Source organism: Aedes albopictus, chromosome 3 (assembly GCF_035046485.1).
Source record: "Aedes albopictus strain Foshan chromosome 3, AalbF5, whole genome shotgun sequence".
NCBI classification, from domain to species: domain Eukaryota; kingdom Metazoa; phylum Arthropoda; class Insecta; order Diptera; family Culicidae; genus Aedes; species Aedes albopictus.
In genome coordinates, this window is record NC_085138.1 from 402,799,379 (window position 1) to 402,817,603 (window position 18,225).

Sequence of the window (18,225 nt, forward strand, 5' to 3'; positions counted from 1 at the left end):
TGTCAAACACGTGGTAATTTGTGATTTCTATGAAACAAATCCGCAACTTTACGAATTTCGGAGTTTAAATGCAACTCAACAGACAAGATGGAAGTTTCGTGTGCTTCTAGTGCAACTCATTTAGACCAAAGCATAGAAAGTCACAATCTGCATGATGTTGCAGGTGCTGCTTGGGATTTCCATATACTAAACTTGCATATTTTCATGAAGTTTTTAATGTATTGGAATCTTATACTATTTTACTAAAGGTAAAGCTTAATAGTTGCTTAGTAATAATGCACCAATCAGCCTCCAGCTGGATATAGTGAGTTGCCTTGTTTACAAAGAATTTATTAAAAATTATTTATTTAAATTCTGTAATGCAATAGCACAATGGAATCGGCCAAAAATTTGTCCAGGGTTGAAGAATATTGCTTTCTGAATGATGCAGAAGAAAAAAAATACTTTAATTGCATTCTTCACCAAAAATTTAATCTCTTAAGATGGTCATAGTAAAAAATTGCATACTTTTTGCTCCATTTATGCACATTTTCGACTCTAGCGAATCTTGTTTTTATTTATTTTCAACAAAGTTGGTCTTATATTATTGTACACCTTATTTAATAACATTCGGATGTAAAATTTTTATTTCCAACATCATTGTTATATAAAATTTGCATTAGGTTGCATTGTTATTTGACTGCTTTTATTACTGTGCCTGTAATGGCACACAGTAACCAAACCAGCATTGCTATTAAGGCGAAACTGGAAGCATTTCCTCACTTTTTGGTTTTTGATTTTTTATTAAATAACGAAGCAATATTTTCAAAATCGGCTTCCATACACATGTAGAGTATGGATCAAGGTGTCTTCTGATTTTTTTTTTTTTTTTTGTTGTAGTGGAAAATGTTTTTCGTTCATCTATCCGTTTCGTAAGCTTCAGAGTGTGGGTTCGATTCCCGTTCCAGTCGGAACGGAAAATTCTCCACTGGATCGCTAGGTGTTATATGTGGTGTCCGTTGCCTAATGTTAGTGTAATGCTAGGTGTAATGTTCAGTCTGTGCGGCCCTTGGTGCGGCCTCTGGCCGAAGACGGTGTAGTGTCTTTGAATTAGGTTCGACTGTAGAATGAACTGTTTTCGGGTGGCTTTTCAGTCTAGCGTAAAATCAAGACAAGTGCTACTTGTTTAATTCCGACGTTTCGGCCATTGGACTCGGCCTTCCTCAGGGGATCTGTTAATTTATTATTAAGACATGACATTATACATTTAAATTTGACGAAACACTTTTTTACAAAAAACTCACATAAACTTGCACCGTCCCTCGTATGCTGCTAAAAGCTTTGCGCTGAATTGTCAGTTTTAATAAAGTTCTTTTCCTGGACACCTAGTTTTAAAATGTATAACAGTTAGTTGTGCAAAGCTTTTGCCTACCTCTATCTGGTGTACCGCATTTGGTTTGGTTTCGCGGTTGCGTTGGTGGATAGTCGTACGAAACATACGAAAACTAAAAACCTGACTAGCTACTATGACACAAAAATGGACACTAATATACAGAGAGATCTAAACTAAATGGAGAACAATAATGTATGTGTATAATTAATAGAGATTGTTACTGTGTATGGTGAGAGGGAGAATTTCTGTTTTGCTCATTATTCATGGGTGGTATTGGTTGGCTCTGGTATTGTGGGCTTGTAGTGGATTGTTGTTGGTTGATCCGGGCTATTGGAGGGGTTGACGTTGAGGGTGGTGGGGTGTTTGTTTTGATTCTGCTTCTGGATTTTGTTGCTATCGTTTGGAGTAAACCGGTGTATATTGCACTTATTCCTTCTGTGTCGGTCCTGTAGTTGACTGTTGATGGTGTGTTCTGGATGTGGAGGCATTCTAGCATTGGAAGACGAGATGCTGCAAGCGAACGATCGATGATCTTGGTTTGATCCAATCCAAATTGGTGTTTGTATTTTATACAGTGATCTACCAATGCTGTTTTGTTACTAATATTAACCACTGCTTCATCATTGTTTGTGTATCCTTGTTCCAATAGTCTGTTGAGCTTGTTTATATTCGACTTGTGTCCACTGAGTCTGGTTTTCAGTTTATTGGACGTCATGCCTATATAACATCTATCACAGTTCTGGCAGGGGATGTTATAGATCACATTGTGTTGTAGCATTGATTCGACTGGATCTTTAACTTTAGTGTAAACAGTCTTGGCAGTCTTAGCGTTCTGATTGGCGATTTTGATACGAGGATAGTCTTTTTTTCAGGCATTTGGCGATTGATTCACTCAGCTGCGGAATGTACGGAAGCGCTACGTAGCAATCAATGCCAATGTGGTCTTCTATTTCAGGCTCAACTCGAGTTAGACTGTTGGAACCGAAAGATCGATAGAGTAATCGATTTATCAATGACGGGGGATAGTTGTTGCGTCGAAGCCGTTGTCAGATTGTCAATCGAATACAGAACTTCCTCAATCGATCCAGAATGCCAGCGAACAACAATTCGACATCCAGATTTTGCAGCTCAGCCGTTAGGACTACACGACGTTTCCTTGCAGACAATCCAGACATCTGCATTGTTCGGTCCGACAAAGGGAACAAAACGGTCATTATGGAGCTCGATGACTACGACCGGAAAATGAAGCAGCTGGTGGATGATGAGAACACCTACGAAAAGTTGAATAGGGATCCAACTGGCAGCATCGAATCCAAGAACAATCAATTCGTCAAGAGGCTGATGGATCTAAAGCTCATCGATGCACAACAGGCATACCGGTTGAAAAGTAATACGGCTATTTGTCCCCGTATTTACGGTTTACCGAAGGCGCATAAGCCGGAGCTTCCTCTGCGACCAGTAGTGCCGAACATAACAAGTCCAACTTATCAACTCTCCAAATATGTTAGCAACATCATCCAGGCAGCCACCAACTGTGAGTACAACATTCGTGACTCATTCACGTTTGCAGCTGAAATCAAACACTTGAAGGTTCCTGAAGATCACGTCATAGTCTCGTTCGACGTGATTTCTCTCTTTACAAACGTCCCGAAAGAACTGATTCTCCGGGCCATTAGAGAAGATTGGGACCGTATCAAGGAACACACACAGATCAATATGTATCTCTTCCTTGAAATCGTGAATTTTTGTTTGGACAACAGCTATTTTATGTTTCGTTCCCAAATATACTCGCAAAAATTCGGCACAGCTATGGGAAGCCCGCTATCGCCAATACTGGCGGACATAGTGCTTAACAAACTGATAACAACAGTCGTACAGAGCCTAGATTTCGTAATACTGTTCCTTAAGAAATACGTAGATGACTTTTTCATCGTTCTACCCAGAGACAAAGTCCAAGCCACACTAGAAGCATTCAACAACTACAACGAACGCCTACAATTTACCGTGGAGGAAGAAAACAACGGCCGCCTCCCTTTCCTCGACATACTGGTTATCAGAAATGATGACCAAACATTGTCGACCGAATGGTACAGCAAGCCAATTTCGTCGGGCAGGCTGCTCAACTACCATTCGTTCCATCCCATCCAGCAAAAGGTCAACGTCGTCGCCAACTTCATAAAACGTGTAATAGGGTTAACATCCACCCCCAACGTAGACCAAATCAAACGAGTAGTACACACACAGCTTCGACGCAACAACTATCCCCCGTCATTGATAAATCGATTACTCTATCGATCTTTCGGTTCCAACAGTCTAACTCGAGTTGAGCCTGAAATAGAAGACCACATTGGCATTGATTGCTACGTAGCGCTTCCGTACATTCCGCAGCTGAGTGAATCAATCGCCAAATGCCTGAAAAAAGACTATCCTCGTATCAAAATCGCCAATCAGAACGCTAAGACTGCCAAGACTGTTTACACTAAAGTTAAAGATCCAGTCGAATCAATGCTACAACACAATGTGATCTATAACATCCCCTGCCAGAACTGTGATAGATGTTATATAGGCATGACGTCCAATAAACTGAAAACCAGACTCAGTGGACACAAGTCGAATATAAACAAGCTCAACAGACTATTGGAACAAGGATACACAAACAATGATGAAGCAGTGGTTTTAGTAACAAAACAGCATTGGTAGATCACTGTATAAAATACAAACACCAATTTGGATTGGATCAAACCAAGATCATCGATCGTTCGCTTGCAGCATCTCGTCTTCCAATGCTAGAATGCCTCCACATCCAGAACACACCATCAACAGTCAACTACAGGACCGACACAGAAGGAATAAGTGCAATATACACCGGTTTACTCCAAACGATAGCAACAAAATCCAGAAGCAGAATCAAAACAAACACCCCACCACCCTCAACGTCAACCCCTCCAATAGCCCGGATCAACCAACAACAATCCACTACAAGCCCACAATACCAGAGCCAACCAATACCACCCATGAATAATAAGCAAAACAGAAATTCTCCCTCTCACCATACACAGTAACAATCTCTATTAATTATACACATACATTATTGTTCTCCATTTAGTTTAGATCTCTCTGTATATTAGTGTCCATTTTTGTGTCATAGTAGCTAGTCAGGTTTTTAGTTTTCGTATGTTTCGTACGACTATCCACCAACGCAACCGCGAAACCAAACCAAATGCGGTACACCAGATAGAGGTAGGCAAAAGCTTTGCACAACTAACTGTTATACATTTTAAAACTAGGTGTCCAGGAAAAGAACTTTATTAAAACTGACAATTCAGCGCAAAGCTTTTAGCAGCATACGAGGGACGGTGCAAGTTTATGTGAGTTTTTTGTAAAAAAGTGTTTCGTCAAATTTAAATGTATAATGTCATGTCTTAATAATAAATTAACAGATCCCCTGAGGAAGGCCGAGTCCAATGGCCGAAACGTCGGAATTAAACAAGTAGCACTTGTCTTGATTTTACGCTAGACTGAAAAGCCACCCGAAAACAGGTGTAGTGTCTTTTAAACCTATAATAAATACCAAGGTCGCTACAAGAACCGGGAGGACGTCCTGAATACTTATGCAATGTTTAAAATTACCTTCTCTTCGAGAATCCCCTAAACAGTTTAAATTGCTGCGTAAGCCATGATTTGTTTCTATTTGAAATGTTTTTTTTTATCTGTATTAACGAGAGATTTAGCCCTAGGCTAGTTCATCTAGGGACGGGAATCCAAGCTTTACTTCCCTTCCGAAAGAAGAACTCACATTTTGTGAGTTTGTCGGGAGTTGGATTCGATCCCAGGTCCTCAGCGTGATAGTCAAGTGATTCAGGGACGTTTCACAGACGTCCCAATTCCAGAGGTATTCCAGATGCTCTCACGGAATTTCAAGGGGTTTCAGGGGCGTTTCAACTGTGTTTCAGGGAGGTTAATGTGCGTTCTGGGGATATTTCAAGGGGTTTCAGGAGTGTTTATGAGTTTTATGGGCGTTTCAGGCACTAGCGAGCGCAGCTTTCTCTTTTTTATCTCGCTTATTCTGTTTGATAAACTCAAGAAAAAGCGAGGTAAAAGAGGGATCAAGTGCCCCTTGGCTTATCATCTTCTTTTTCGTGTTTGTTGGGTTAAAGGTTTCAGGGATGTCCCAAAGGGTTTGAAGGGCGTTCCAGAGGTTCAGAGGCATTTCTGCGAATGAGGATTTTCAAGAGTTTTCCAGGGCGTTCAGAGGAATGTGTTCCAGAAGGTTTCAGTGGTGTTCCAGGGGGTCTCAGGGGCGATCCAGTGATATTCAAAAGGTTTCAGAAGAGTTCCAGAGGTTTCAGTGGTGTTCCAGTGATCTCAGGTGTGTTCCAGTGGTTTCAAGGGAGTTTCAGGGGTTTCAAGGAATTTTGAGGGTTTACCAGGTGTTTTTGTGGAGTTTAGGAGCGTTTCATGGGTGTATCAGGGGGTTACAGAGCGTTCCATCCAGGAGTGTTGCATGAGTTTCAGCGTGTTCCAGGGAAACTCAGGGAATTTAAAAAAGGTCAAGGACGTTCCAAAGGGTTTCAAGCGCTTTCAGAAAATTTCCAGAGGCGTTTCAGAAGATTCCGAGAAGTTTCTGGAGCGATCCAAAGATGTTCTAGGACACAAGGAATTTCAGGGACGTCCCCTCTCCTCGGATATCCTTTTGGAATTCTTCTAAAATTTCCTGGAGAGCCTTGAAATGCCTCTGAGCATACCTGAAACCTCCCTTGGAAGCTCCCGAGAACCCCTGAAAAAATCTTCTGAAAATTTTCATGAAATTTAAAAATGAAAATTTGAAAATAGATAAATGAAAAATTCAACTACAAATATGAACCGTTCATTAATAAGCGAGAATCGGTCAACATAACAATGCGGTCAACATATGGTTTCCCGACTCGTTTTTATGGTCTCGGTAACAAAGGAACGCCCTTTTTTATTTTATATTTCTAACTGAAAAGAGACGTACCAGCCAGGGATTGGCGGCATGCACCGTGCGGTGCGAAAAAAGCATGTGCTTCACACAATCTCAAGTGCTTATCTCCCGTTTTGCCGAGAGACAAGAGACGTATGAGTGAGAGCTTTCGTAATTGTGCGAGAGACAATCGCAGCACTACCTCTACGGCGCAGGGAGTAATGCTCGGTGCTTGGGACTGTGCTTGTCACCAAACAGAAAAAATCACTTAATAAATTAATTGAAGAGTTTGTGTTTTCGGCAAAGTTGTTAAGCTTGTCAAGGGTTGACAAGTGATGGGTCGTTTCATTCGAAATTTGTCCAATCATGCGTAGTATCAAGCCAAGTGCAAAGCACGGAGACAAGCACCGAGAGAGTGCATACGACAGAGCGTGAGAGACAGGAGAGCTCCAGCGCGCGGCAAAGTAAGCGAGCAACACACAACCGATTAAGGGCGAACGGGACGATCGAGGAAATATCCGCCATTGCTCTGTTGCTACTAAGATGGTAATCTCAGATTCTACTTCATATTATGGAACAAAAACCTATCATTGTGTATGCTCACTTGCAATGCATATGCTGATTGTTTTTCAGCCTCTTCTGTGCGATAGAAATCGAGATTACCATCTTCAAAATCGCGAGGCAAATTGTTAGAAAGAAAGGGAAGATAGGAAAAATAACACGGCGTCCCGTATCACCTTAAGTAAAAACCACATTTTCCCACACTAGACACTTTCATAAAATTAATTATATTTTGAATTCTTATAAAACTATGGATACAAAAAGCCACCAGGGATCGCTAAATAAAAATTGCATTGTATATTTAGTGATCCTGATGTTTTTATGGGGATTTACAAAATAACAAAATTTAAGAATAACTAGTATTAAAAAATATGGATTTTTACATTCAAAAAATCATGTATAAAAAAACAAATATATTTCATTGCACCTTAATTGAATTTGGCCCATTCAACATATTATACTTGAAAACTACAATTCAATATGTTTCAAACAGAACCAAAAGAAATTTGTAATCGTCCAACTCGATCGAACGTTACGTTTTTTTTGAAAATTTTTGGTTTCGTAAAATCTTGATTTTGGACCACCATAACTATACCTTAAAAATGGTCACTCTAAAACGGCGAAAAAAAAATACGGTCTATTTATTTTCGATGAACTAAAACCCCACCTGGTATCACGATATTCGATGTTGAAGTATATCGATTTTCTATGGAATGGCTGCACGAGAAAGCATTGAATTATTCAAAATAATTTCTTCCAACCAACAAACATAACTAACTACCTACCATTGAAACCAGTTATCCAGCAATAACTCGATAAGTCACCAATCATCGCTACTACACCGTCCGATCACGATTCCGAGAAAGTCATCGCCGTGATAGGAATCCATCAGTTCTCCATTAGGTACAGTTCAGTGAACGTACAAAATCGTGCCATATCGATAACACCATCATCGAAGATGTTGATTGCAGATGCACTGTCTGTCCGATGATATTGGCAATGTGAAAAACCGCAATGGAATGTAACCAACCTGGGCTTGTTTTTGCTCAGTTTTTGCTAACTATGGAATGCAAGTTCACTCACACTTTGCAGCCCTACGTCTGAAAAGGTTTAGTGGAATCCTTCGTCATCTTTTGAATGCAACATTCTTTTGCATTTTGAAACGTTCTAGTAAGTGAGATCTTATCTTAATAAGCTAAGGGTTATACAAATCGTTTTCTGTTTCCTATGATATTCGAAACAAAATGTTTGAAATGTTGGACAAAGGCTATGCGACTTTCGATGGCGATTGGTTGATTCATCGCCAGACAGAAGGTGTCTACTAACTGGGTGATGCTTTCCGATGTCCAAAGTCGCCGTCTTATAGAAAGCCTTTACAGTTGAGAAAACAAGTTTACCTTGCGGCTGCGACATTGCCATTCCCTACCCTACCCTTGTTGTTTCGTCATAGGGGCATCAAGCCAATCGACTCTTGGCGCACTACATTGCACAGCCAAGTGAGCCTGAGTGTTTCGGATTGGCCAGTAGTAAATCTATAAGCCGCGTCCATCCGTGGTTAGCTAAGTAGAGTAAGGTGAGGTAAAATACCATTTCTCAGTGTTTCTTCGTTTTCAATGGTAACTAAACTTGGCTGAGTGCGCACAATTTTAAAACTAATAATGCTTTTTCATCGTCGTGTTCGATTCCAACGGTTGTGAATCTTAACATGCAGCATTAGGCATCAACAATCCTGCGCCTCCATTTGTTTCTCAATCTCTTTGGAATCATATGAACAAGAAAGTAAAAAACCAAAAGCTAACAATTTTCTTTGTTGTCTTCCTCTTCTGGCTCTAAGTATCCTCTGGAACTTGGCCTGCCTCTTTTCAACTTAAATCCACCAGTTGTTAATTGAAGGGCTTTTCGTGAATGTCAATTTCATATATGTAAAAATTTCATATATATAAAAATTAAATGAGCTATCATGTCCTAATTATTTCATACCAACCGTGCATTTTAAACCCTGTTCCCATAATCCAAGAAAATGATGTGTTTTTCATCTCACGTCACTCGTGTCTTTGACCGCGACAACGACGGCGTGCTCACGTAGTCATGTAGGTACAGTGTGCAGTGTGCTCCGACATTCGTCTCGTAACACAGCCGGATGATTAATGATTCCACCGAAACCACTTTCGATATTCATTATCGATTTTTGCACTTTTCATCATTGACCAGCAGTTACGTTCGATGTAATGGTGATGCTCTCACCTCTCACTCTCGCTATCTCACGATAGAAGGTGACGGCGGTGTGATGGATGACGCGAAGAAGTGATGATTACCCGTGTATGTACGTATGTAGTAATGTATAGCATGGGTCATCAACAATCAAGATGGGAAATTTCCCCAGTGCCAATCATCAGTTGCATTAGAGCGATTAGAGAATAGTTTAGCTAAAGATAATTGTCGATCTCAATCTTGATTGCATTTGGACTTTCTCAACATTTTGTTTCTAGCTATGAGAAAACGAAGTGTCAAACTTTCGTTAAAAGACCTCTCACCCTCGATGTTAGTTGCCTACTCTTAGTTTCTGATCTCACGGCGTGCTCTTTCAGGAGAACATTAGCACACACAGTGGGGCAGAACATTGTTTAGGACAGGCAAAATGTCACGTAAAAAATAGGAATTTTTAATTCTTTACTTCTTTCGTATACTTAAAACAATGCTTGTCACATATTTGAGAAGACCCCCTCATCCTTCTTAGTAAGATGTATTTTATGGATGGCCACTAGTGCTCTGAATATCTAATTGCATGGGACAAAAAAAAAACAAACGCTCGCTCCAGTCGACTTTTCGGATTCCATTTAGGTCCCTTATGAGCGAATTTTCAGCGCAATCGGTGAATCTTCACAGTTAAAATTAATTGTTACATCATATAACCTGTAACAAAAGGATCCTGTTATACAGCATAAATTTTTCCATCAGTTTTTAAATTTACAGCTTGCTCTCAGTATGAAGCTTGCATTCAACAATCTTTACAATAAATTCTTTGGTATGCAATTCAGTGAAATGAAATAGATATTTATTTGTTAATTTTTTTACGTTGGGTGTAATTTTCAGAATTTTTTGCTAAGATATATTTTAGCGTAAGCGGTTCAAAGTTTGCATAGGATAGGAAATACAATCTTTTCCTTAGAGAATTACCGAGGAACTTCTGGAGGAATACCTTCGTGAAAAAGAACGAAACTTCTTGAAGATTTTTTTTAGAAATCCCGAAAAACTCCTGCAAGAAATTGCTAGAAAAAACTCGAGCAGAAATTTCCGGAAAACTCCTACAGGAAAAATCTACGAGAAGTCCTTGAGATATATTCAGGGAAGCCCTGGAGGAATTTAAGAGTAACTCTTGGAGGGTTTTGCGGGGAATCCCTGCAGAAATTCTTGGTTAGTTAACCCTATAATGGATACCTGGGGTCCTTTGGACCCCAAAGCCACTTTGAAGTTGTCGCAAACAAGTTTGGATTGACATATCGGCCCCATTTTCACAGTACCTTCAAACTACATCGCGATGAGTTATTTGTGCAAAAATACCAATAGTTTCATGGCGTTCTATGGATTATTCTTGATGTCAAAATTGAACCGGGCGATTTTGTACCCCTGGGGTCCATTGGACCCCACGGCACAAATGATTGTATCTTTTGATCATGACTTCCTACAATAATGCTGTCTTCGACAAAATTGTTCTGCAGACCAAGGGCAATCTTATGATAAATTAATTGAATCGAAATAAGCCCAGTAGATGGCGCTAGTGTGTATTCAAATTACGGATTGAAAGCTTGAATATCTTGATATTCTAAATGCATAGAATGTTCGTGTCTTCGGCAAAAGAGTTTAGTACACCAAAACCTATTTGATAATAGAAATTATGCTGATGTTTTTCAGCAAGATGGCGCCAATAGATACATATTCGCTCGCCATCCTAGACACCCTGAGTGACAAACGTCTAAAAAAATGTAAACTTCTTTTGAGGTGAATGTCTTGATGCAATATAATGACAAACAATACCAATACTTCTTATTTGATGGATTTACTTCACAATTGACTCACCAGGTGGCGAAAGTATAGATAGCTTCAAAGATTACAAATGGAGAAGACTTTTGAATTAAAAATATTTCAAAAATGTACCTAATATGCATTTGTTAGGTACTTGATATTTCGATCGAGAGAAAATATTCTATGTTGATGACTTTTTTTCATTTCAATAATCTTTGGTTTGAAATCATCTCACTAGATGGCGCTTCTGCACAATCAATTTATTTCGCCGATATCTCAGTGGAACGAAAAGATATAATTTTGGTATTTTCTGTAAAGATGTTCGTTTGACTAAGCGTTACCTGTTGATGTAGTTATTAGTGATTAATACTCCTACCCACAAAGTCGACATCTTTGACAAAATCACGCAAATTATTGAGAGCCAGCTTATCTGAATAAAAACTTTGTCCGAAAACACCTCACTTGATTCCTTCCAAGGATTCTTCAGGTAGGGTATCGGGATGCTTCGTTGGCATAGTCCCCTCGTTCGGCCTATCTCAATGTAAACCAAAAACTCAAAGAAACACGCATATCTGGATATCGGAAAAGCTATGCGCCAAACAACTGTAACATTTCGTTTCAATTTTAGCACTTTAGAGTATTAAAATTGAATGAAAATGTCACTTTGTAAAGCTTTTGTAGACGCCATGATTCTTCGGCTTAGTGGGTAGTCTAAGGAGTGTATCGTAAAGTAGTTGAAAATGTTTAAAATAGCCTCAAAAATAGTTTAATACAACTTTTAAGTAATTTTATTTTTGGAGATATGTACTGTATAAATCCTTGAAAAAAAAAATGACTTTTATGATTTTCTAAAAATGTTCTTTTAACTGGGTTTTTAACCTAGATTACTGAACGCATGTTTTTAAATTTTTGCACACCTTCTAAAAAATTGAAATTGCGAAAAAAGTTCGAAAATGTTCGAAAATTGTTAACTTTTTTGTGCAAATATAATAAGCTAAAGAATCCTCATGATATAGGCAAATTATTTTTTACAAGAAAAATCTCCACTGCATTTAAGCGCAATTCTTAAAAATTAAAAAAAGGCCATTTTTGAGGAACCCCCTTTTTCTATGCTCCTCAAAATCATGTTTACGCAAATAAAAAATACATAAAATGAAATATTCGCATTTTTTTAAATAGGGTATGTTTTTTAATTTATGGACGAGTAAGTTAGGGCAAAAAAAATAATGTCATAACCTTTTAAGATATTAAAAGCAGAACTTCAAAGTTTGACCAAAAAATAGACGTTTTTTGGAGTGGACCATTTTGTAGATATAGGAGATTTTTCTATCGAAAATATGAATTTTGAAAGTCGGTGTTGAATGATATGTTATGTGTACATAACTGTTAACAAGCATCAATATTTTTCAGATTTTTTATCGTACAAATTTTACTCGCTACAGATTTTTGAAATGTTGAAAAATCTTAACAAAACTGCATTTTGTGCAGATTTTTATTTTGTTAGGTGTATTCATTTAACCATATTTTCAATAATACTAAACATTTTCCAAATTTTTCCAAGGTATTCTAAACTTAACTATATTGTGAAGATTTCATAGAAGAACCGAAATGAAAAGACCAACCCAGCTTCGAGATAGAGCATTCTGAACATTTTCAACTACTTTCCGATACACTCCTTATACACATGATCATAAATGGCATGATTCTGGAACATTTCGAATTGACTTTTCAATAAATGAACATTTGATGCGACGGTCAAAGACGCTATTTTGAACTTGTGTATTTGTTTTCAACGTATAATAACTATTTTACAAATTGAATGTGGGCCGAATATTGAGTACATTTTTTTCACTATGTACCCAAATCTTGGCCCATCAGTAAAGTGACGTCAAAAACACCGATAAAGGGACGTCAACAACATTGCTTTCGTAAGAATCAGCCAGAACGAGCAGAAAGAAGGATTTTGTGTGCGGTGACATAAAAATATAACACAATAATAGGTTTGCGTTATTTTCGTTACTAAATTAAGAAAGAACTTTAGTTTAAGTGATTTATTTTTAGTTTTATGAAAATTAGGCTCCGAAAATGTAATTTAAAAGTAAGATTGGTTAACAAACAGAGATAATACTTCAGTAGAAATATTGAAAAAAATAGATCAGATTAGATAGAATAGATAGAATCTATTCAGCTTAATTAGGTGAATTCTTAAATATTTACGTAAGTTTACTTTCATTTGGAGAAACATGTACTGCCTACAGTGTGCAATAGGGTCAACATATTATTTCTAGTGCTATTAATTCATGAGTCATGGTCAAAATTGTCAAGGCGGCTTGCAAATTAGGCCAAGGAACGGTACATGTACCCTATTTTTCTACAAATTCCTTTTGGGCTCCGGGTATTTCTCGGGAATTTTCTCAGGATGTCTTTATGATGTTCCAGTAATTTCATCAGGGGTACCGTCAAACGGGTTACTTGCAACAGCGGTGTAACTTGCAACACGATGACATACACTAAATGTGAAGCATTTTCTAATAATAATGAAAACTAGTATGCCCTACTATTTCGATTATAGAGATTATGTGTATTAAAGATCGATTTAGTATAAAAATTAGCTTTGTTTCTTTGTTTATGGTTTAGCTACACTGTTAAAACGGATTGCTCATTTTATGCCATAAAAACAAGTATGAAAATCGTGCTTGACCTCTCCCTTATGGTAAGTGCGATAAGTCTGATGACCTTGCTTGCAGTTAGGGTACCTAATAGTAAGCTTATCTAAACGATAAAAGTTTGATAAACTTATCGACTAAGTAATGCAAAAAAATCATTATTATATTCGACAACCACTATGGGGTTCTATTATTTATCTTCATTTCACGATATATTTGACAGAAATAACCAAAATGGATCATTTATTGATTACGTAACGCGTTCATTTTCAAATAACAATTCATTTTTTACATTTTTTTTTTGCCGTGGCCTTCAAACATTGTGAGAAAATACCACATTTTGAAGTTTCATTCATGTTTCATCATGTTAAAAGTTCAATTTTTGTTTATGAACGCGTGATTGCTTTACAAATCATCAACATCAATTCTGAACCTAGATGGAGTAAATTATTTCAGTTTAATACCCAAATTAGCGAGTTTGACATTTACAAAGTAGAGTAGGTGTGTTTCAATCATGTTAATTTAGCTGAAATTGTCAAACACCACTTCATACTGAAGGCTACTTGAAGATGACTCACTCTACCTTTTTAAGAAATGACAATAATCATTTTTGACATTTTGTAATGAGTGCCAAGTCACGAGAATCATATATATTTTGTGTTTGAGGGACGTGAGACCTGTTGCTAAAAGATATACTTTCGCTTGCAATAACTATCAATCCTTTCATGAAAAAATATATGTCAATTGGTTAGTGTACATCTTTTCATGGTATGTTTCATGCATAACATCAAAAATTTACAATATAACTAAATACTAGAATGTTAGTGCTGTTTAGTGATAGCTAACTTAGCTTCATGTCCTATGTTGCAAGTTACCCCACAGATGGGGAAACTTGCAACAATCATGTATTTCGCACCTCCTGATTAGGTGGCAACGTATTTTGGTAAACCAAGTGCTGCATAGTATTCTACTCGGGGTAATTAGCGTACACGATGCTTCACAGGATGTTTCAAATGTTTAGATTTCCAATGATATTGCTTCAAAGTCGAAAAGTGTTGCAAGTTACCCCATTTGACGGTACTACAAAATTGTCACTAATAATTCCGACGATGATTGCTCCAGGAATTCCCATACGGATACCTTCAGGAATTTCTTCCGGAATTTCTGAAGAAACTTTTCTTTGAATTTTTTTTTTCGAAAATTAATACAGGGATTCTTTCAGTGATTATTGCCAATGCTTCTCCAGGGCTTTATCTAGAAAATCCACTTATCCTCCGGATTTTTTTTCAGTAATTTCTCCAGGGATTGTTTTAGAACTCCACCAGCGATTAAACTAAGAATTCATAGATAGGATCCCTCGGAATCCCTTCCGGTATTCCTCTTGGAGTTCCTTCCATGATGCAAGAATTTCCCCTGGTAGTCATAAAATTTAAATGCTAACTAGCACCAGTATTTCTGGGTTGTGCAACGTCGTGATCTATTGGTACACTCTAAATTTACTATAAAAATCTCTATTAATAATAATAATCCCAATGTACGACAGATATATACTGCACATGCTCATTAGCGCCATCTAATGGCAGAGTTCCGAATCAAATGGCTCATCAACTGTGAATGTTTAACCTACCGAACAACTCCAAAGCAGGGATGGAAAATGATGAAGATTGCAGCTGAGCAGACACAAACAAAAACAAACATACTCGTGAACAACAGGGGCCCGAGAATACTAGCACTTCTTTATTCGTGAGTAAACGAAGCTGGCAAGCACTCGCATGTGATTCGCGAAGCTTCGTGAGTTTTTTTTGCATTTTGACGCAAAACGCATTTTAACGACTGACAGTGCTGCTTTTCAAGAACAATGAAGCATAAAGCATTAGTTTATGTTGGATAATAACTGGATTTGTTATTATAACCACTACAAAATGCACTTCCCGCACCTCCACTAGTTCTTCACGAATAAAAGCTCATGAGTGTTTCTGTTTTTGTTTTGCTTCTTACTCACGAAGCAGGCGGGTGCGAATAAACTCACACACTGTTTTCTCTCGGAATCGTGAGTAAACCTTGTGTTTGCTTTACACTCGCGAATTGCTTCATGAGGAGAGTAATTCCATCACTGCTCCAAAGACACCATATTTCTAAGTAATCAGTTCCTGAAATATATGCGATATAGTATTTGTATGTTCACTAGCGACGCTTTGTGGTGAAGTGTCAAATCAAACGGTCCATCATCTGTAAGCCCTTGCCCAAGCAATCAACTTTGTCGAAGACACCAACTGTACTAGTAGTCAGGATCTTGCGATATATGAGATGTTTTTTCATCAGTATTACATCTGTTTGTCTGTGATGTCTCTTTGGGTTAATTCAAATAATACGTAACGCTGAATTAAAAAAATAGAACGCATCTCTACCCCACGAAACATTTTTTTTTTTGGAAAATTTTGAAATTTTGTATAAAGTGTAACACAGCGCTTGACTCCTTCCCGCTCCTCCTTTCGTTACGTAATATTTGAACGACCCCTTTTGAGCCGTAGGACGTGTATGTCTACCCATCTACAGAAGTGCCATTTACCCTATTGATTTGAGCGTCTTGTCTGTTGCTAGGTTCGTTTTATTCTATTGATTGGAAGCATTTTGGAATGCTCTCTAGCGCCACCTAGCGGTAATTTTCTGTACTAAATTGTTTACCATTAGATAGGCCTTGACATACCTAACATCTTTGCTGAAAACATCACCCTTCTAAAAAGTAAAGATCACGAGATATACGAGAATATATGTTGGGGTCCAATGGAATGAAATTCCCGACTAAGTCCTGCTGGAATCTCCGAGGGACTACTGCAGTAATTCCCGGAGAACACCCAATTCTCATGAAAATGCTGGTTGAGTTTTTGGTTCATTTTTTTTAGATTTTCTGGGGACATCCTCGCGATATCCTAATAGATATCTGGGGGAAAATCCCAGGGAAGTTCTGGAGGAATTTCCGTGGAATTCGTAGAATTATTCCCGGGGAACTCGTGGCGGAATTTATGGGAATATCCTAGAAGAATTCCTAGGGAAATCCTGGAGGGATTTTTACGTGAATGCCGGAGGACTTTCTAAGATTTCCTGAAATAAATTTAGTGGAAATCGTGGAAAATTGTGGATGAATTATGGAGGAATTTCCAGGGATATCAGAAAAATTCCCAGAGAAATCCTGGAGATATGTTCACTTAACCCTCTAATACCCAAATTTTTTATTTTGATCTAAATATCATTTTCCGTCATCTAAAATCGATTTAAAGATGTTTTGGAAGATGATTCTTTTTAATTCTCGATTTCGTGAATTTCAGTTTTTTGATTTTTCTAATTTTTGTTTTTGAACATCCCCACACTTTTATATTTTTCCTGGAAGCCAATTTGGGGAACGGATTTTTTGAGATGAAAACATTTTGAGATTTTTTGATTATTGTTAAAATATTATTATTTAAAAAAAATTTCAGAGAAAATTTTATTTTCCGTGTAATTTCAAGGAAAATAATTTTAGAGTGTATTCGATTCCCTTAAACTATTAAACAAGGATAGAATGATTTGGGAAAAATTTAAAATATGTTAATTGTAGCGATTCAATACAAAATAAACAATGACTTCCAGAAGGTGACTAAAACATCAATTTTTCAATGATTTTTAAAAAATGTAACTACGCTTTAAAATACACCAAAAGCCATTTTGAGATATACAGAACAGTCCTAAATATCAGCCAAAAATATAAAAAAATTGGTTTTGCATGAAACAAAAATTACAAAAATGCTCAAACTATACCCCGTCTAGAGGCGGGATTGGGTATTAGAGGGTTAAATTCGTGGTGAATCTTTTCATGAAACCCGTGGAGCTTCTGCAAGTATCCATGAGGAATCAATGGAGGGATTCGCAAAAAATACCAAAGACAAGTTTTACGAAAAACCTGGATCGATTTCCATGGAACTGTTGAAATTCCTAAAGACCTGTTAAAGGAATTCCTAGAAATAATATGGAACTCCTACAAATATTTCTAATTCCTGCCAGTGTTATCCTGAAAGAATTTCCTAAGAAACCCTGGAGGAGTGCCTGGTAAACTCCTGAATGAATACCCTTAAAATGTTGTTTGATTTCCTAAGAAATCATGGAGTAATGCTCAAGAAAATCCTGCAAAAGTTTTGGAGGCAATCTTGAAAGAATTCCTGGCGAAAATCTTGAAAGAATTTCCACAAAGCTATATGAATTTCCGAGGAACTCCTACAGGATTTCTCTAAAAAAAAACTCTTGGTCTTCGTACTGTAATTTGAACCTATCAAGTTTTGTTGTGCAGAAGTCACTGCCCAAGTACCTATTAGCACTATATTTCGCTTTTTTTGCCATATAGAGCTATTATACAGCAAATATAGAAAAGGTCAGTTCTACACTAGCACTATATTGGCACGCAAGGCTACATATTATTCGCCTTGCCATATGGTGACTTAGTATTATGTTAACTAAAAGGATCATTAAGAGCCATCTTTCAAGCCGTGAAATAACAAAACCGCCATGGTCTACATACAACTCCTTGTATTTCTCTATATTATTACATTAGCTTCCGTAGGTCCCATTAGGAGTTCTAAGTACTCATCTGAGAGTAGCGCAATTATGTCAAACGTGGAGTCACTACACTT

The 18,225-nt window shown here is 37.6% G+C and overlaps 1 protein-coding gene and 1 long non-coding RNA gene across 2 annotated transcripts; one reads left to right on the top strand and one right to left on the bottom strand.

Annotated features, from left to right (window-relative positions):
- Positions 1-1,081: 1,081 nt before the first annotated feature.
- On the bottom strand, positions 1,082-2,378 carry LOC134289726 (uncharacterized). Its single transcript, XR_009998640.1, has 2 exons — positions 1,284-2,378; positions 1,082-1,211 (listed from the first exon to the last, which is right to left on the bottom strand). It is a non-coding gene; the product is annotated as an uncharacterized LOC134289726 (long non-coding RNA).
- Positions 2,379-2,461: 83 nt separating this feature from the next.
- On the top strand, positions 2,462-3,551 carry LOC134291004 (uncharacterized). The gene is made up of 2 exons (XM_062858247.1): positions 2,462-3,459; positions 3,521-3,551. The coding sequence occupies exons 1-2, from the start codon at positions 2,462-2,464 to the stop codon at positions 3,549-3,551; spliced, it is 1,029 nt and encodes a 342-aa protein (XP_062714231.1).
- The last annotated feature ends 14,674 nt before the right edge of the window (positions 3,552-18,225 follow it).